Source organism: Myotis davidii, unplaced genomic scaffold, assembly GCF_000327345.1.
Source record: "Myotis davidii unplaced genomic scaffold, ASM32734v1 scaffold458, whole genome shotgun sequence".
NCBI classification, from domain to species: domain Eukaryota; kingdom Metazoa; phylum Chordata; class Mammalia; order Chiroptera; family Vespertilionidae; genus Myotis; species Myotis davidii.
This window is the reverse complement of record NW_006289819.1, coordinates 2,886,449-2,907,254: the sequence shown is the minus strand read 5'-3', so window position 1 is coordinate 2,907,254 and position 20,806 is coordinate 2,886,449. Positions and strand designations below refer to the sequence as shown.

The 20,806-nt window shown below is 56.2% G+C and overlaps 1 protein-coding gene across 1 annotated transcript in view; it reads right to left on the bottom strand.

The window, feature by feature from the left end:
• Nucleotides 1–20,806, bottom strand: part of PTPRF (protein tyrosine phosphatase, receptor type F) — an 80,744-nt gene that overhangs the window by 43,247 nt on the left and 16,691 nt on the right. Inside the window, exons 4-6 of the mRNA XM_006762619.2 lie at nucleotides 17,535–17,680; nucleotides 17,231–17,372; nucleotides 6,808–6,996 (exon numbers count right to left, since the gene is read on the bottom strand). Coding sequence (XP_006762682.1) covers nucleotides 6,808–6,996; nucleotides 17,231–17,372; nucleotides 17,535–17,680 — 477 coding nt within the window. The remainder of the gene's footprint in view (nucleotides 1–6,807; nucleotides 6,997–17,230; nucleotides 17,373–17,534; nucleotides 17,681–20,806) is intronic.

The following is a 20,806-nucleotide window of genomic DNA, read 5'->3' as shown; positions in this document are numbered from 1 at the left end:
CTCTGTGCCAGACGCTGCCCAAATCCTTATCCTCACAGTCCCGTGAGGGGGGGTCTTGGCCCCGATCTAAAGAGGAGGACACAGACTTCTGAGAGAGCAATCGCTTTTCTGAAGGTAACATAGGTGGTGAGTCACACCTGAACCCGAATCTTTTAGTCCAGAGTCTGGGCTTTGAACCCTTGGGCTCCTGCAGGAACGCAGCCAGGGGTTAACAGGTCAGGGGTCTCGTCACACAGGACCTGTATTTCTCAGCTGTCACCCCACCACCTACACTAACGTCTTCACGGCCTGTTCCTCCCAGTGTGTGCTGGGCTGAGGCACTTACGGGCTGGCCCTCCTTTCACCATGGGGCCAGGATGTTAAAGGGAGTTAAGTAATAACGGAGGGACCCAAGACAAAGGAGGTTCTTGGGAGGAAAGGAAAGGCCTCGTCATGCTCCCCCACCTCACAGGAAGGCCCTCCCTCCGGGCCAGCCCTAAGGACCAGGGCCTGGCGTCACGGCAGGAGCCCTTCCGTGGGGCTGGCCTGGGAGGCCTGGCCGCAGGGCTTGCCGTCCCCAAGGTGGGGCTCAGCTGTCTTCACAATCCAGACTTGCAATGGATGAGTCCACAGGAGGGAATGACCGAGTGTGGATGTGTGTGGTGGCCGGTGGTGCTGAGGGGCCAGAGCTGGAGATGAGGTCAGGATGGGGATGGGGAGGTGACGGACGGGACGGGACGGGATGGAGTGGTGGTGACGCAGTGGCGAGGCGTGGCGTGGCGTGGCGAGATGCACGGACAGCATTCTTACCTCTAATTGGTGAACCACCTGGCGAGGTAATTTGAATGCAAATAAGATCAGAGAGAAGCATTAGTACAAAAGGAAGGAAAGCCACAAAAAGCCAAATCAGACAAAATAAAACGCGAGAAAGGGCCTTATATACACGGAGAAACTGAGGCCCAAGTCAGGCTGACGCAGGTCATGTGTGTGCAAGCACCAGAGCTGAGTGTGGGTGAAACTGTGTCCCCCGGGTCACTGGCACTGCTCTGAGGAGTGGGGTGGGGGTCGCAGGGCTGGGGGTGATGGGCATCAGGATGGTGAGTTGGGGTTCCTGCAGACCCCACTGGCTGAGGCCAACGGAGGGGGGAGGTGAAGAAAAGAGGCAGCAACTCCACCCCGCAGGGTCACCCAAATCCACAGGTGGGGTAGATTCCAAAACAAAGCACTTACCAAAACAAACCCGGGCATTTAAGCAGACAGAAGGGCAAAAAGGAGGGCTCACCAGAGGTGATCACCAGTTCTCCCTGAACAAACACACCAGCTCACCCTGCCGCTAGTCCAGGCTGAGCTTACAACCTAGTGGCAGACCCTGTAAAGCCCACTCATCCCTCTACAAACTGAGTGACTACTGAGCTTCCCCCCACCTGACTGGCGAGAGCCAGAGGCCAGTGCCTACCCCGTGTCTGTTCAGTGCTTCGTAATCCTGGGAGCAGGAGCCAAGTGTTCACCCTCCAAATGCCCAATGCAGGGCTAGTGTGAGGTCTGAGCAGGCTCTCTTCCCAACAGGGCCTCCTCTGAGGCTGTGCCCAGGCCCTTTCTCCCCCATCCCGAGGAGCAAGGAGCCAGGGGTGGGCCCAGGCCCAACACTGCCTCCCCTGCTCGTCTCTGTCCACTTCTGGGGGAGGGAAGTGCCCAGAGACAAAACTGATCACGATCCCATGGACCTGATGACACACACCACCATCATCAGGTGTTACCATCCATCACCCGCCCAGGGGGCCTTATCCATCTCCACAGAGGAATGAGTTAACAGAGGCTGAGAAAAACCAAGTGACCTGCCCAAAGCTCAAGGTCACATAGCTTTTGAGTGAAGTGGCAGGAATGGACTCAGTTTGTCTGGCTCAGGGCCCTCCTGCGAACACAGAGGCTAGAGAGAAGGCAAAGGCAGCTATCGGGACCGGGCGTGTGTGTGTTTGTGCGGGGGGGGGGGGGGGGGGGGGCAGAGATTGTCTAGAAAGAGCCATCGTCACAATGACCCTCCAAACTCGGTCAACGGACCTTCACTGTCCCCCAAACCCTGGCAGGGGGTCCACAAGGTCAAAGTAATTTTCATAAGACTAAGAAATTATTTGCCTTTTTCACTCTTGTTCTCTCATAAACATGCGGTGGAGTTTTCCAGAGGCTCCACGATGTGCGATATCGCAACCGACCGAACGCAGAAGCAGACGTGAGAATCCAGCCGTCCTCTAGTAAGCCCAAAATTAAAGAAGATCTGTAAGAGTGTACAACAGTGCTGCTCTCTTCTCACTAAACGTTTTGTTTGAGAAAATATGATTATTTTCCATAAAATTTATATTATCTTAACATGTAATGGGGTTTTAAATTATTTTAAAGTAGATTAACAAATATTTAAATCTTCTCAGTCTTATTATCTAATAGGGCAAATGCTGACAGATAAAACCCACACAAACAAAAGCTCTTTGAGGTCTTCTGATATTTACAATCAGCGGTCCTGAGATCAAAAAGTTGACAACCGCTGACCTACTCCTGCAGTCCAGCCTGATCTGGGAGGCGTGGCCGTGTAAACGGTCCAGTCTGGGACCCCCAGCTCCTGGCCTCAGCTCTTCTAAAACCCAACTTGCATCCTGACCAGGTGGCTCAGATGGTTGGAGCATCATCCTGTACACCAAAGGGTTGTGGATTTGATTCCCGGTCAGGGCACATACCCGGGTTGCAGATTTGCTCCTTAGTCAGGGTGTGTGAGGGACGCAAATTGATCGATGTGTCTCTCTCACATTGATGGTTCTCCTTCTCCCTTCCTTTCTCTAAAATCAAATTCAAAAATTAAAAAAGAAATTAAAACCTAACCTGCGGTGTGATCGGTCTCTGGACATCTCAGAATAGCCATTTTTCCGTTAAACTGAAATAAGAATTTGCCTTTTCCATTTCACAAGGGAGCTGTGGGAGACTACAGGGAACCTGGGAGTCAGCACTGCCCGGGAGCTGCCAGTGTGCTCAGGCCAAAGGGCAACTGTGACCACGAGCCCACAGTATGTCCTCCTGGCACACTGGGAGGATGGATGGCAGGGCAGAATGGGGGGACAGGCTGGGGCTGGCCAGCAGAGAGTGTGTGTGTGTGTGGGGGGGCTCTGGCCCACTCCAATCTGGGGTCTGGGGCTTCCTCCGGCAGCCATACCCTGGCATCTCAGTCTCGGCTCAGGTGCTGGGGGGTGGGGAAGGAGACGGCTCTCTGAGTGAGCAGGCGGACATGTATGTTATTGTTGTTCTCGATGCGTAAACCATGACGGGATGGCGGCTCACACACTCAGGCCACCGGGATGAGTGGAGCACGGGATGCCCTTTGGGGCTCTGTCCAGGCACAGCAAGTGGCCAACAGCTCCTCTCGGAGCCCCATGTGGGAGGTGAGTCCCCACTCACTGCCCCGGTGACACCGCCTGCTCCTGACTCTTGCTGGGCCCACTCTGGCTCCCAAGTTCAAACTCTCCAAGAGACTCATGTGGTAGCAGGTCACAGCCCTTCAGTGAGGAACACACCTGTGGTGCAGAGCTCACACCTGGACATACACCACCAGCTGCCCTCCTACCCAGCGCTGCTCTAGAGCCAAACCCTGGTGACATGTGCGGTGGCTTGGCCCAAAGATGCCTGAGGAGCTCTGGGCACTGGTCAGGAGGGGCCTGAGGTCTGGACACAATGGGACTGTGGCACTCTGCAGCCCTCGCAGGGCCCAGCCATTCCCCAGGCCCCAGGTCCTACATATGTGATACTAGAAGGCTCCTGGGGGACCTCACACAGAGAGCTCCCTGGCCCTGCACTTCCACATGTGACCCCAGGCGACCTTCTTAACTCAGCCATAAAGTGGGCATGATAAGCACAGCCTGTCCCACTTCTCAGGGTTGCTGGAGAATCCAGTGCAACCAAAGGCAGGAAGGCGCTTTGTAAACTGTTGGTGATGCGTAAACCGTGAAAGTCCCTGTAAACAGCTGAGAGCTCAGGGCCTGATTCTACTCTAAGAAGGAATGTCTCTGTCAACGGGCATGGAACAGCCCAGCACATTCTGAAGGGACAAGAGCATAGGGGCAGCTGCTACTGGGATCAGGGGCCAGGGGCCAGGGTCAGGCAGTGATGGAGAGAGTCCTGTCCATTACCTCTACCAGAGGTGAGATGGCTGAGTCCTCTCAGGCACCATCTGATTCTATCCTGGCAGCTGGATTTTGGGCCTACAAACCTCAGGTCCCAGGTGCCAGGGGCAGAAAGGTCTAACAAAGAGGTCTTTCCTGGACCTGGGAAGCAGAAGGAGTAGACATCAGTCCATAAGGACAGGGTCGAAGGTCACGTTCATGAAATAATTCATCAACAAGGACTCAGAGATACCTGTCCCATAGCCAGGCTTGTGGGGGACACTGGGGAGACTTCGTAGAGGGGAGCCAGCCCCAGGCCCTCCCTGTAAGGACAGCCCAGCCGAAGTGAGCAGAGCTGGAGCCAGGCGGTAAACATGGGAAGCGGGATGAGTCCTGAAGGAGGTTTTAGGCGGAGGAGGTGGGGCATTACATCCTGGCGAATGTGAGCAGAGGGCCAGGATGGGTCCAGGGAGGCTCAGGGCGAGAGGCTCAAGCCCCGTTCCCGGAGCCCTCACCATAAGATACACCAGGCAGGAAAGTAAAGCTCTGACTGCCACTGTCTCGCTCAGTGCTCCCTGAAACCCTTTTTAAAAGATGAAAACACTGAAACTCAAAGAAGTTAAATAACTGAGGCCACAGAGCTCGTAAGGGGTCAGCCAGGACCCAATGAAAGAAAGCTGGAGATGTGAGCAGGGGGAGATAGAGAAGGGTGTATGCCCTGTTCAGGTAGGCAAAGAGGGTGCCAGAGTGCAGAGGGACAGGAGCAGAAACCTCTGACGGCTGCTGCAGGATGGATTCGAGGGGGGAGCCTGGAGGCAGGGCGCGTTGGTGACCTGGGACATGGCCAAGGCAGGCGTCAACAGGAGGAAGGGCACCAACTTGAGGGTCGTGATGGTGCCAAATCAAGAGGACTGGTGGTTCCTTATCGGTCAGGGTTTCAGGCTGGGAGGCTGTCACGCACAGAGGCGGCTATGGCTGTCTGGGAAGGTCACCACTCATCACGGTCAGGGTGCACCAGAAGGCAGGGACAGTTTTTGGTCTAGAGCACAGGGAAGATGTCTGGGCTGGAGAGACGGATCTGGGAGTTGCAGGAGTGGAGATGGTACCAGGAGCTACAGGAAAAGGTGAGCAGGCCCAGGGCAAGGCTCTGTCCACGGGGCGAGGGAAGGGCTCACGGGCTCCCCAGCTGAGGAACAAGCAGAGGAAGAGGGGACTGCAGGGCAGACAGAGAAGTAAGAGGAAAGCCAGGGAGGCCTGGGAGGGAGTGGTGGGGAAGGAGGGAGGGTGTGAACTGCTGCTGAGAGGACGGGAGGCTGAGGCCTGGGCAGCAACTGGGTGGAGTGCTGGGTAGCAGCCAACTCACAGGGCAGTGAACGGGTGGCACAGGGCCTGGCACACAGCGAGCACGACATAAATACTTGATGGACGCACGCGCAGGGCAGCGTGCCTTCCCAGAACTGCTGCCACGAACGGGCAATGCCATTGGGGTGGAGGCCAGACCTGCGGGGAGGACCATCTGGCTGCTTGGGGAGCCTGCCTGGGGGGCTGGTGGGCAACGCAGAGGAGCTGGACTGTACCGGCCGCTGGGCAGCGCTGGGCCACGACGGCAAACGCTGCCGGACTGTTTCCTGCCTTGATTATGGCTATTTTAATTAACTGCTCTACAGCTGCCTCCATCTTGTTGAGTTTTAATTAAATTAAATGAGCTAACACTTCATAGGCTGTCTCAGGCGGCTGTGGCTGGGGCTGGAATCCTGCCCCTGCCAGGCACATCAGCTCTCCCTCCCCCCTGGGCACCACAGGGAGTGGCAGGAGAGCCTCTGGAGCGGCAGGTCTGAAAGGAGCAGTCACGTCCTCCTTTGCAGTGCTGGCATCACAGGGGCGGGGAAGCAGGGGCGCCGGCCGGCCGGCACTGGCCATCCTGCCTGAGCCCCCATCCCGTAGCTACCAGGAGGACTTTGGACCAAGGCCTACCGGTCCAGCCATGCCGGCGGCAGATGCCGAATGCAGCTAAGTGGAACCTGAACCTCCTTTCCCGCCTGCCCCATTCCACAAAAACTGAATCAATTATCTTGGCGGGAGCCTCGCAGGCAGATCGATCAATGGGGCGGCACCTCCCGCCTGGCCAAGATGGTATCCTTGCTCCCAGGGCTCCGAGCTGGCTCTACTGAGACACCCAGAGGAGACAGGTGGCCCTAGTGGCTGAGGGATGGCACCAACTCTCCTTGGCTCCAAGCTCTGAGGTCCAGCCTTTGGCAGCCTGATGAATCAGGCATCTTTGGCCTCTTTCCCCGCCGTCTGGAGAAGCAAAGAGAAGCACAACCCAGGCCCCCTCTCAGGCCGGGCTGGGGGAGGAACTCCCACAGTCACTATGCAGAGCCCAACGCCAGGCTGAGCACGACCCTTGTCCTGTGAGGAGCGGAACTGGCCCGAGGTCTGAGCCTGACAACATCAGGGTGGATGGTAAAAGAATCACCGATGATTAGCCCTCACTGCTGAGCTCTCGTCCTGGGCCAGGTGGGCCTGGAGCAAGATCCGGCCCACCCACTGGATGCCCTGAGCTCAGCCCCGGAGGGTCAGCCCCAGGCGGAGGCCTCCTGTGGCTCCCAGGCTCCCAGGCCCCAGAGGGAAGGCTGTGCTGGGTGCGGGCCCCACACCTTGCCTCACGTCTGTGCAGCCCTCTACTCACCTGAACGCAGCTGCTTGATGCGACCATTGCTTGTGGTGGGATCCACAGGGAGGAAGTCCTTGAACCAAGAGATCTCAGGGTCTGGATTCCCGCCTGCTGCGCACAACATGGTGGCCGTGCGCGCCTTCTCCACCACCTTCAGCTGGGGCCCCATGTCGATGGAGGGGAAGCCGGGGGGCAGCTGGTCCTCTGCAGACAGAGAGCAGATGTGCGCGTTAGGGCCGGGACCCCGCTCTGTGGGGGCTGCTCCTGACTCCCAGGTTAGCTGGGATCGGGATTCTTCTCTCCCCGACCCCTGACTGCCAAGCAGAGCCCTGAGTCCCACTGTGCAGGCCTGCCCTTCACAGGGCTGGTGACTGCGGGGGGCCCACCCTGCCCTGTCGGGAAGTTGGGTTTCCAGGTCTGAGAAGCAAGGCCTCAGACTGAAGACGTCAGCACTTCTGTCTCTGGGCCCTGGGAGAAATGAGGATTGATGCTCTCCTGGCCACAGCAGAAAGTGCTACCCGGATGCGGGGACATATGGAGCTCACAGCTGACTCGGTGGCATCAACAGCCACATTCACGCCGGAAGCTCCCTGTGCTGTCCAGCACCCCCCCCACACACCCTCACCTTGTCTGCTCCCACCATTGCCAGCATCAGCCTTCAGCTCCACCCCACGGCAGAGCCACGTGTCACAGCCTAGGTTCTGGCCCTGGCTCTGAACACCACCTGCACTACCAGTGAGCCACCCTTGACCCTCGATCCTGACTCTGTCCCATACTCTACGACAGCCTTGACCCTGACCCAGCTGCCAGGGGCATCCCACAGGGACTGTGATCCCTCAGGAGATGGGGTCTGCGGATGGGGAGCAGCAGGACTTCCAGCACGGCCTCACCTCCCCAGCTCTCCTGGTCCGGTAGCTGGCAGTACGCGTCCCCGCCTGCAGCCCTACAGATTCCAGGCGTGACCCATGCACCTCTGTGGCTGTAAATATGACCCCAGAGTCCTAACTTTCAGCTCTGATTTTTAAAAGGAGCATGTTAAACTGTGGCAAGAAAAGAGAGGATGAAAATGAGGCAGGTCTTGGGATGCACCAGGCAGGGGAGAAGCTTCCTTTAGCTCTGCTACAACTTGCTCTCACAGGAAGGCCCAGGCATGGCCTGAGGCCTGGGGTTCCCCTCCCACCCTTTCTGTTCTCCCCAGCAGCTGGGGGCACACAGGACGGCCAGAGCCATCCTAGCCCACCAGGGCACCTGTCTAGTTCCTCCCAGACCTCCATCCTCCCTGCTAAGCCCTCCTGAGCAGTGGAGGTGAGGGTGGACAGCAGGACAGGGTCTGCCAGAGTTAGGGTCCAGGAGCCAGGTGACTCCAACTCTACTAGGAAGGTACTGACCAAGGAGAAGGGAAGGAGTGCAAACATCTGCAGCTCGTGTCCCAGGAATCTACTCTGAATTCTTAACACAGAGAAGGTCTTTGGGATTTACGCCAAATTAAGGACAATTAATTTTCCTCCCTCAATTATCGCGCCCTCAATGGCTCCATCCTTGGCTCAGATCATCATCCCTCAGGCACTGCTGCCAGAGCCTACAACTGGCATGTGCACAGAGCTGTCCACAAAACAGCAGGACCCCAACGCCATTCCCTTGTGCCAAGGAGGCTTCCGTTCTGCACCTCAGGAAAGAGAAGTGTGTCTCGCAGGAGGGTTCTGGTCCCTTAGGAGTGACAACTGCTCTCTCTTCCTTCTATGCTCACCTGGGCCCCTCCGGCACATTCATACTGATTATGGGTTACTGATGCCCACTGTGCGCCTGGACAAGCTAAGCACTGAGGATGCTGTTGTAAACTGACCCAACCGCCGACTGACTCATTTATCTCTGCCCCCACCCCCGCCAGGCTGGGGGCCATGGTGAGGGGCAGGCAGGAGAACCACTCAGGCTAAAGACCAGGGCAAATTCCTCCTGCAGATGTCACACGATCACTCCCAAACCCATCAGCGAATGGGAAAACTGAGGCCCAGATAGAGGGAGAAAAGGCTGTGCTAATGGAGCATTTACTACCTTATAGGCACTGAGTTAAAATGCTTTACAGAATGATTTAATCTTCTCCCAAACTCTGAGGTATATAAGCAAATGGGGGCTTAGATCTAGACACCTGCCCAAGGTCACACACACAGTTTGATGGGAGATGGGGCTGGGATGAGACTAGGTGTTGGGACCAATTGCCTGGCAGGGCTGGGTCAGGGCAGGGCTAGGGGAGGTAAGAGCACCCCTGGGGGCAACCCACCATCATTCTGGCTCACCTCTCCAAGGCTGGCGCAGCCCCTTCCCAAACCACGCCCTCTGCCATCTTCCAGGGCTCAGCCACTCCCCTGCAACCCCCTTGCACACAAGCCTCCGCGTTTTTATTTACTGCAAAACGAACCCCACAGCGCCCACACGTGGCTACACCCGGGCAGTGGCCACCGACCCAGGTTCCAACGCATCCAGATGGGCCCTCTGACCAGTCTTGAGTCTTCAAAACCTGTCCTGCCGAGCCCCTTCCCCTCCCCATTGCAGGCCACCCGGTAACCATAGCAACGGCGGCAGGCGCTGCTGTTGGAAGGGCTGCGCGTGCCCGAGTCCATGTGGTTCCGTGCGCAGCTGCTGCCCCTCCCTCCCCTCCTGGGTGGAGTCGCGGTGACCCCTCCCAGGACCCCACTCCCCAATCCGGGGAACCCTCCCTCCTAGAAGTCCTTCCTGCTCAAGCAAAAGTAAGACAGCGCCACAGCACAAGGGTGGGGGAGGTGCCCACACATCTGCAGCCTCAACACCTGGGCATCTGCAGCGTCTGCCCCAGTGGGGCTGAGGTCCTCCATCCTCTGATAAGGAACGGAAAGAGGAGCCCTTGGGGACTTGGGAGGTACCCGGAGCCTGTCTCTACAGCTGTCTGTGGATTCCAGCTGCAGCACATATGCACATACTGGGTGCACACACATTTTCCCAGGGTCTGCCCCCCAGGCCTCTGTGTATCTGTGGTGGGTGCACATGTGTACATGAATGGCTCCTGCTCCAAACTGTGCTGGTTTTCACATACGATGGAGGGAGACCTGGCCCCTTTCCTGCTGTCCCTACTGGGGTAGAGGAAGATGACGGGATGTGTGTGTGTGTGTATGTTGGGAGTGTTGGGAGCCGTGGTGGAGTGTGAATCAGTTCAACTCGACAGCCCACCTGCTACCTTGGTGGCTTCCTGGAGGAGGAAGGAGATACAAGGATAGGAAACACCTGAGCATGGGAGGCAGGGAGAGCTTTCATGGGTGAGGGAGGGTTCCTGAGGAAAGGCTGTGGGAGGGTGGGGAAGGTGCATCTGGTTGAAGCTAAGGAAAATGTAGGGGTCCTGATAGATGAGACGAGGGAGGGGCTGGACAGGGGATCCGCTTAGGCTGGTGGCAGTGACTGGGAGAGGGAGGCTGCTGGGGCCCCCCGACAAAGCACACACAGGTCTCTTTGTTGAGCTCAGCCTGAGATGCCTGAGGGGGAGTCTGGGCCAGAGGAGAGGGCTGCACCAGGGAAGCTGACAGATGGAGGCGCCTTGCAGGGTCTCAGGGTGGGCAGCGCCGTCTGTCAGCAGGACCTTCTCACCCTTGTTTACCCAGCTTCCTGGCGTCTCTGTGCACATGCAGGCACACACATACACAGGCTCCCTGGGGTGGCACTGTCTGTCCCCTCCCTGTGTGTGAGTATTGGGCCTGGCCTCACCCTGTCTCTGAACACACAGACACCTAGAAACAGCACAGCCACAGATACACGTGGTGAAAAAGAGGTGCAGAAACAGAAACCTCCGTGTGTGTGTGGGGGGGGGGGGGCAGTGACAAGCACCTGTGGAAACAGACTCATGCAAACACACATGTGGAGACATGCAGCCAGAGATATACATGTACTGAGACACGTGCACCTGAAGACGCACACAGGACACAGACATGGACACCGAAAAGATGTGGAGAGACACAGAAAGGAACTTCGTAGGTAGCTGCCGGCTCCCTCAGCCCTCATGCACTCAGAGGAAACCAAGGCCGCCTCTGGCCTGGCCCTGAGGCAGCTCCACCTCAGCAGGGGCAGGCCAAAGACCCCCACCCCCACCCCCACCCCCCACAGGATCCCACTCTCTCCAGGAAGTAAGGGGAGCCTGACTGAGACTTGGGCCCATCTCCCTTCGCAGCTTTCAGTCTTGATTTTTAGCTTTTCCAAGAGAAAACTCCCACCTCTTCCAGCACTCAGATTTCATCAAACTTGGCATCTTAAAAGCCTGTTTTGTTTTTTAATCTGAGCTGTTTGGGGCCTGTTGGCAGCCGAGGCCCCCCCGACCCCAGTCCCCACTCTCAACCCAGGGCTTCCCTGGCACCTCACACAGCCCTACTCACCCTGGCCGGTGAGGTCTCCCTACCACGCACACCAAGCTGGCTGGGGGGAGGGGCATTCCCTGGGCACACACCCTACCCACATTCAGCTTCCGGGCCCTGGCCCATGCTAGACTCTCTTGGAGCTCCCCACCTCCATCCCACTTCAGGAACTTCCTCTGGTCCATTTACCCCCCTCCATCAGGTTCGGTCCCAGTCACTCCAGACCAGTGACAGCCTCCCACTCACTCCTCGGGCCCCTGCAGCCCAGCTGCCACCCTCACTGCTTCCTGCCTGCATGCTCCGCAAGGTCAACCATGACTCCATGGAGATAAACCAAAAGGACACTTCTCAGCATCATCTTGCCTGACCTCTGGACCGCACCCCACCCTGCTGACCACTCCCTCCTCCTTCATGTCCTCTTTTCTCGTTGACTTCCATGGTCTCACTTGTTCCCCTCCCACCTCCCAGGCCCCTCTTCAATAGATGCCTCTGCCAGCTCCCCTCCCAATAGGAAGAGTTAGCTCCTGGGGCTCCGTCCAGGCCCCCTTCTTCCTCTCTTGGCTCTCGTTCTCTGAGATTTGCCATTTCTTGGCCTTCAAAACTCCATCTCCAGATGTCCCTTGGACTGCCAGGCGGATCTAAACAAGGCCTCCTTGACGCCTCCCCTGGATGCCTCACATGCCTGGTACAACAGGTTCCCAACAGGACTCATCAACCTGCCCCTTCAAACCTGGTCGCCCTCCCATACCTGCATCGTGGCAAACAGCACCACCATCTACCTGGCTGCAGAGGCAGTAACCCAGAGGCTCAACCGCCCCAATCCCACAGGTAGCCAGGCAGGCCACCTCGCTTTCTGAACTGCTTGTAACCCAGTGTCCCTTCCTCTCCTACCCACCGCTTGGGTTTGGCCCATGGCCACCTGTTGTCTGGGGTGCAGGCCTGCCCCAACCTCTCACTGGTCTCCTTCCACCCGCCTCTGTGCTCTCAGGGACCTTTCTGATGCATACAGTTGATCATGTCATTCCCCTGATTGAAATCCTCTCTCCTCTGGCAACCAGAGAGATAGGGCACCTCACCAAGGATGGAGGAGGTGCACGCACAGAGTCATTTGAAGTTTTTTGTTTTTCCTTTTTCTAATCCTCACCCAAGGACATGCCTCTATTGATTTTAGAGCGAGAGGAAGGAAGAGGAACAAAGAGAGAGAAACATGCACGTCAGAAATATTGATCGGCTGCCTACTGCATGTGCCCTGACTGGAAATCAGACCTGAGACCTTTGGGTGTATGGGATGATGCTCCAACCAACTGAGCCGCACTGGCCAGGGCACACACACAGGGTCATTTAAAACCTCCACCTTGGCTACCTGCTCCAAGGCTTTGTAAGTCCTTGTGACTAGAGGTGTAGAAGGGCCATGGCGGGCACAAGGGAGGTGCCTGGTGTGCCTGTGGCTAAGAGGAGGTAGATGTTGTGCCCACCCACAGGAGGCAGAAGGAGCGGCCTTTCAAAAAAATTTTTTTTTATTGCTTTCAGAGAGGAAGGGACAGGGAAATAGGGATAGAAACATCAACGAGAGAGAGTCATTAATGAGCTGCCTCCTGCACGCCCCCTACTGGGTATCGATCCTGCAACCTGGGCATGTGCCCTGACCGGGAATTGAACCCTGACCTCCTGGTTCATAAGTTGATGTTCAATCACTGAGCCTACTGGCTGGGCTCACCTTGGGCATTTTGAAGGCAGATCAGAACTAGAAAAAATGGGGGATATTAGGTATCAGGAAACCCAGAGTGTGAACTTCAAGGGCCTACTGGAAGTGCCCTCCTACCTGACATCTTTCCCACCCACAGGCCTGGGGCACAGAACTCTCCGGGAAATGGATACCAAGTCTCAGATCTGCATTGTCTCAGATGCTGCTGTGGTCATGATGGGGACAGAGTGGTCAGACCAACCACTCTGTCCTGAGTTCATCTCTGTCCCAGCGGCCAACAGCTCCAAGCAGGGATCCTGTGGGGTCCCAGAGACAATGGGCCCAGACTACTTGCTTCATAAGCCCTTTGCTGTACACATAGCCTATAAGGTGCAGACCTTGTATTTGCACCCCACCCCACATACACAACATACAACACACACACACACACACACACACACACACACACACACTGCATGATGTACACCACCTGCTATACACACCACACTCCCACAGTCTGATGCACATACATTGCATGATGGCAGGCTCTGCGCTCCTCACACCACCTGCTGTATACACCTTACCCTGCACATGCCTAATGCACACTCACACACACACACACACACACAGTCTGCTGCACATCCCCTGCTATACATATCACCTGTAAGGCACACACCTGCTCTACACACTGCACCACACACTTTACACACATACTGCCTTACACGTGGCACACAGGGCCCCCACACCACACAGAGGGCACACAATCATCTGCTGTACCCATGACCATAAGGCTAACGCTGCCACCTGCACCCAGAGCCCTCAGAGCCAGACCCCCAGGACAAAGTCAGAAACAGCTCCTCTGTGCCCTCAGCCTTTCCCCCGCCACTTCTCCCTCCTTCTTGACCCTTCTAGAACCTACTCCAGTCAGCAGGGCCCTGCCACACCTCTGTGTCTGGCCTGCGGGGCTTTCCTGGCCACTGTCCTGCCTGGCCTGGACCCCACTGGCCCGGATGAATCTGTGACCTCCTAACTGAGCTCCAAGACTCTCCCTCCCGCCTCCTCCTGGAGGGAAAGGCCAAGCAGCAAGGCCTGCCTCCCTTCCCCCTCTGCTCCCCCTCCCTCCAGAGAGAAAATGTCAGATTCCCTGTCTCAGTGGCAGCGGGCGGGTTGGAGGGGGGAGTGATTCAGCTGCCTCAAGAGTGCGGAGTGAGAAGAGCTTTTCCTGCCATTACCCAGCGAGGGAGAGGCTAGCTCGCTAATGGCTTCAATTACCACTCAGACAGGAACGCTGGGCGGCGGGCTCTGCACTCCTCACAGCCCAGGACGGGCTCGGCCCCAGCCAACTTGTGCTGCTGAGCAGCCGCCTGGGCATCACAGGGCAGTGGGGACTCTACCGGGGAGCTGGGTGCAAAGGCCGTGATCAGGGAGCTCCCAGAAGCACCAGTGGAGCAGAGTGTGAGGGAAGCTGGGCCAGATGCGGAGCAAGGCGGGCAGGGGGCACGGGGCCAACTTGAAGGCACGAGCTCCCTTTCAGAGGGGCACCAACCCCTCACCAGAGCCGGGTCTCCCTGGGCAGCCCGGAGCCACCCCCTTAAAGAGCCCAGCTTGTGGTGATTGGCTCCAGCCCAAAGCGCCAGTCATTGCTACACACACCCGGCTTGGGCTTTCGGGCTTTCCTGGCTGGCACAGACACTCAGGAGGGCCGGGGCGGGGCGAGTGGCGAGTGGCGGGGCAGTCACAGTCTGGGCTGCTTTCCTCTGGCCCCACCCCCTGGCACCTTTGAGGCCTCCCAATCCACTCCTCTCTGCCAAGCCTAGAGCTGGTCAAGGTTACACAGACCAACGCGGTAAGTCAGCATTTTGTCTTCCGGGTGCTGTGTTTCAGGAGCAGGAGGGGCTCGTGAAGGCCCACAGGGACCTGCCTCACTCTCCAACATCATCAGACACCTCTCCTACTCCAGAAGCACACACCTACCCCAGACCCTGCTAAAGAAACCCTGACCAAGAAGGGCCCCCTGGGACGGAGACCCTCTGCAAGTCTGAATCCCCCTCACCTCAGGCTCTGAAAGATCCTTCTCCTCCTCCTCCTCAATCCTTTCAAAGTTAAAGCTGCCCAGGGCAGTGGTGAGGGCAGGAGAGTGCCCACAGAGGACCTGTGGGGAGAGTCGGGCCAGAGCTGGGGCAAAGGGGGCACTTCTCTTTCAACACTAACAAGGAGGCCCTTTCCCCAATATGAGAGCCTGAGAAGATGCCCTCTGGGGCAGGAACCAGAGTTTGGCCCTTCGGTCATTTCCCAAGTGCCAGGGCCAGGCTGATGGCTCACTGCTGGAGCAGACACCAACAGAAGGGAGGGCAGTGTTGGAATACTTGGCCTCAGGTCATGATTGGGGAACCTTAGATCAGGGGTGGCCAGGTCAGAACACTGAGCAATCAGTGATCCTGGCCCCGGGCCTGTCCTCTGGGCCCCCGCCCCATAGGCATGTACCACCCATGGGAGTAAAAGGTAGGAGCTGCACCACCAGATAAAGCCAGGCAGCACAGAAGCCAGGCACCGCCAGCTCAGCTGCCTGGACCCCAGGATGTGCAGCTTCTAGCCCAACATTCCAGCAGCTACCGTTCATGTGGAATCCTGTGAAATGCTTAACTACATCATCTGTGACCCTCCCAACCAGCTTGGATGCTGGGTAGGGTATCTCTATTTACAGGTGGAACAAGTGAGGCTCAGAGGTATAGTTATTTTCCCAAAGTCACGAGGTGAGAGACGTCAGAGCCCCTCTCTTAACCACTGTCTTCCACTGCCCCTCGAAGGGTGAGGCCCAGCCCTGCCTCACAGGAGGCACACAGACCAAAGGAATTACTGAATGGATGCGTGTGTGAACCCATAAAGCCACAGCGTAAAAATGGCCAATGCGAAAAGATGCTCAACTGCTCTTGTAATCAAAGAAATGCAAATTAAATTGAGATGCCATTTTTTTGCCTATTAACTTGGCAAAGATTTTTTTTTTAATGATAATTCCCACTGCTGGTAAGAATGTGCAGAAAAGAGGCCCCTTCTGACCTGCTTGGTGGGAGTGTAAACTGACACAATCTTCGGGAAATATTGAAAACCTGAGAAACGAATGTGCCATTTTGATCCAGCAATTCCAGTTCCATGAATGCAGAATAAGGAAATAATCAGGAAGGGGAACACATCTTATCTGCAAGGACGTGTAGAGCACCTTATTTGTAAAAGCAAAAACCTGGGAACACCATGTGTGTCCAACAATAAGGGAATGGCTAAGTAAATGAGGGTACTTCCATGTGACACTTACCCACAGCCATTAAAAATAATGATGCAGAAGAATACTTAATGAAGAGGAAGGTGTTCACGATAGGTTTCTTTATAAGGCAGTCTGCAAATCATTGGGCAGAATGCGATCCCATTTTTGCATGCACAGAGAACGGACTATGTTAATAGCAGAGGTAAGGTAACAGGTGATTTTTATTTTTTCCTGTGCACTATTTTATGCTTATCAAGTATTCAATAGTGAACAGATAATGTCATTGTAATTTTTTTTTTAAAAAAGCAACAATTAATACTATATTTTGAAAATACATGCAGACACAGTCAAACTGATGAATCCATGGTGGCTGGGGGCTGATCATGGCTTCCTATGTCCCCAGGAAAGTGCTAAAGTGTTCTTCCCCTCTTCTCTCTGTGCCCTCCAGCTCCACACACCATCGAAGAAGCTCCACTCTCTCCTGCCTCTGGGCCTTGGCACATGCTGATGCTGTTCTTCCTGCCTACCCACCTCAAATCCCACTTCCCCTCAGGAGTCAGCTTAGACAGCAGCTCCCTCTTCCCTGTGCTCCCCCAGCCCCCTGGGCTGTCCCACAGCACTTATTGGAGATTGAAGTTTAGAGGGCCTGGTCAGAAGACCCTCTGAATACAAGGCAGCATTAGGGAATGTTTGTGAATGAATGGAGGAGCCATCAAGGCAGAGAAGACACTAAAATCCACACATGGCCCCAATCCCCACCTAGGGCCCTTGCAACAGGAACACAGCTCTCTGAAGCCCACGGGAAAATCTGATCCACTGCGAAGAGCCATGTAACCCAAGCGATACACAGCTGTAGCCCACACTTCAAGTCAGACCCTAGACCCCCCCCAGATAAATGCCCATCTCAGCAGAATACAAAGACACTAGGCACACAGCCTCCGCACAAGCCGAACAATCCGGGCCAGATCCAGCAACCGTCCCTGTCCACTGCTCAACCACTGAATGTCCAGTTCTCCTTCCTCCCAACCTAGACAGGGCAGGGGCAGTGCGGGCTGGCTGGCTGGCTGGTTCTTCCCAGACATCCGTCGACCCACCCACCATGCCATGTCCTTCCACAGCACTTACCTTCCAGCACCGAGAGCTTGGCACTCGTGTTGATCTCTCCCAGACTGTTAGTGGCCGTGCACTCATAGATGGCTTCATCTCGCTGCACCCGTAACGGCTGGATCCGCAGCACAGACCCGGCCCCATCATCAAACTCAATTACCTGTCAGAGGACAGACGCTTGGTCACAACTTGCTCTGGGCCAGCCATCCTCCTGCCTCCAAAAAGCCCCCAGAGACAGAGATCGCGGGAAGCAAATGTGGGACCAGACGCTGCAGTAGGCAGACCCTGAGCCCGATCTGACACCTCCCGCCCGAGGACGTACCTCAAAGCGCTGGGAGCTGACTTTCTTCCCCTTCTTCATCCATGTGATACGCGGCTTGGGTTCCCCCGTGGCTTGGCACACGAAGGAGGCCACCCCTCCCGACAGCCCAGTCTGGTCCTCAGGGACCTTAACGAAGACAGGTTTGCCTGGAGAGATGGAGACACCAAGTCAGCACAAGGCAGTCACTACAGACATGGCCAACACTAGGTGGCAGTCATGGGGATGGGGTCGTGGCAAAAGAGACCTACAGAAGAAATAACGGTAACACCTAACCCTTATGCAGTGCTATGTGCCGGGCACACTTCAGACAGCTGTAGGCATATAAGGTGGGTGCTATAATTACCTCTGCTTCTAAAGAAGAAAAATAAGGCACAGAGAGGTTAAGGGATCTGCCCAATGTCACACAGCAGGTGAGTGATGGAGCTGAGATTTGAACTCAGGTATCCTGAGTCTGGAGTCCATGCTTTAACTACTACACATCTGTCTCCCATCCCCCCATCCATTCCAAGCTCTAGGACAAAGGCATGCTGAGAACTGCTAGGAACAACCCCAGCATCTCCCCCAGATTTGTTTCTCCCACACTGCTTTCCCCCTCAGTGAGGGTACCTTCATCTTCCCCAAGGCTCAAGTGAGAAACCATGACTCCTCTCCTCCGGCCCCCACATACCAGCAGTCCCAGAGGTCTAGACATTCCACCTCCTAAGTGTCTCTGGACGTTTTCCCAGGTGAATGCTTTGCTGTAAATCTGCCCCCTCACCCTGCCCCCACTGATAGGATTATTGCCTTCTGACAGCCTGGATGTCTCCCCAAAGTGTCCACAGGGAGGCGGGGAGGCAGAGAGAGGAGGGGGTCCAGCCCCTGTACTGCCATGCCCACATCACCAGGAGCCCACCTGGAGCACCAGTTCCCTGTGAACCCCACCACCCAGGGTCACAGGACCAGAGAAACCCGGCCCTCACTAAGACATAGCAACACCTCGTTAATCCTGACAGAGGATCCATTTCCTATTAATCAGGCCAATGAACAGCTCCAGGAAGGCTAATACCGTGGGAAATGACCTTTCAGTCCACCTGCTCAGTGTGGGTGCATCCAGGCTTGGCCGGGTCCCTGGCACCGAAACGTGTGTGTGTGTGTGTGCAATGGCGACAGTACTTCGCTAAGCACCCATGCTGCACCAGGTACTTTATCTCACTTAGTCCTTCATCATTATTACCCCCAATTACAGACTCAGAAAGGTCAAGTCACTTGTCCAAGGTCACACAGCCAACGAGTGGCACATCCGAGACTGGAATTCAAGCCTGTGTGATTCCACAGCACCAGGCACAAACCGCTCATGGTATTGGTGGGGGCTCATCAAGAGCAGGGTCAGTGGCGTGGTGGGGGCCCAAGCCAGACCAAAGAAGGCCGAGGCGGGAGTGTGAGGTGAAGAAGAGAGGAGTTAAGTGACCGTGTAAACAAGACGGGCTGTGAACGGGGAAGATAAAGAAAATATGGCACCTGGAGAGCCTGAGGGTTGGAGATTTTTTACATTTTTTCTTTTCTAAGAAGTTAAAGACAATGTTTAAATGCTGATGGGAAGAAGCCAGCAGAGAGGAAGAGGGTGCCAATCCAGTGGAGAGAGGAGGGACAGCAGATGGGGCAGGTCCCCGAGGAGGGGAGGGTTCAGGGGGAGCACAGGGGTCAGGAGTGAAGCTGCAGGTACAGAGAGTAAGGGGGGCTTAGCCTTGCGGGGAGCAGGGAGGAACCCATCTTACTGAGCGCCCCAGGGCCCAGTGGGCTCCAGAGGCTTTATGTAATTACTGAGCCAACCACGTTTTCTGAGCCTCCATGTTCTCATCTGCACAATGGTGCTGGTGACAGGGTCTGCGCAGATGAAATGTGATGCCTGTACACTGCTCCCACAGGCTCCGCACGCGGTGGGCCGTGCGTGAGGGCGGCCCTTAGCACTGTAAGTCTTAAAACAATCCCAGGAGGTAGGTTGTATTATCATCCCCATTTCTAAAACGGAGACTCGGGAGGTTAAGTAAAGGACAAATCACAGAGTGATTTGGGGGTAGAGCCAGGGTTGGATCTGGAGTTCCGAATCCTCAAGTCAGGGACTCACCCAACTGCTCTCGAAGGAGCTGGAGGAGCCAGGCACAGCCTCGCTGGGGAAACACACAAGCCTGCTGGGGGCCAGAGTGCCATGGGGACAACACCAAGGTTCAGGAAGCCTGTCTGCCCCCCCTTCTCCCGGCTGTCCTGTGAAGGAGGCTAAGGACGCCCCCAGTCTGCAGTCATCTGGTCGGCCTGTCTCTTTCAGATAGGTCCTCAGGACTCATTCAGATGGGTGACAGGACTGTCCACCCAGGCTCCATGGGGAGGAGGGGGGACGACCTCCTGTCCATCGCTACACACACTGTGCACCCTTCCTCACGCCTGAGAACCTCCAGACCGTCCTCCTCTCCTCCTGCGCTGCCACCACCTTGGCCCAAGCACCCTTTCCCCTAATTGGACCTTCCACCAACCTAACAGGCAGTGTTCCTGCCTCTAGTCTTGCCCCCTCCAGCCTGTTCCTCATTCAGCAGCCAGGGTGAACTTACAGCCTCTCTTCCCTGATCAAAACTTTCCAAAGGCCTCCCGCTGCTCTCAAAACAAAGTCTAAACTAGCATGGCAGTCAGAGCCCTGACAGGCCTGACCCCAGAGCCCTGGCTTCCCATCCCCTGGGTAAGCAACCCGCGGCCTCAGGGCCGTTGCATAGGCTGGTTCTCTTCCACAAACCTCTTTACCCACTAACGCCTATTTGCCTTTCTGAACTCAATTTAAAACTCATTTCCTCAGGAAATGTTCTTCGGTCCCCCTGTCATCGTCCCCACCTCCATGCGCTCAGTTCCTGGTTTAAAGATCTCTGGTCATTCCACCTGCCTCTCTCATAGCACTGCTCCTGTGTGTGTGGTGTACGTGTGTAAGGTTATCACTTTTTCCACATTTTGGGGAGTATTTGAGTCATAGCTGCTTCCTCACCTAGGACAATAGCCCTGGGCAGGGCAGACACCATGCCTCCCTTGCCTTCTGTCCTGTTGCAGTGCCCGACCCAGTTCCTGGCATGCAGGGGTGCGGAACAAGTGAAGAGGCAACAGACAAGAGGAGGCCTGCGGAGGATGGAGTCTGCAGCCCCTCACACACCAGGGGGAAGCCCCCTCCACCAGGGAGGGAAGCCCGGGTAGGAACCCTCAAACCCTCCGAGGCTCCAGTCTCAACGAGTCTGCACAGAAACTGGAGCTGGAACCTG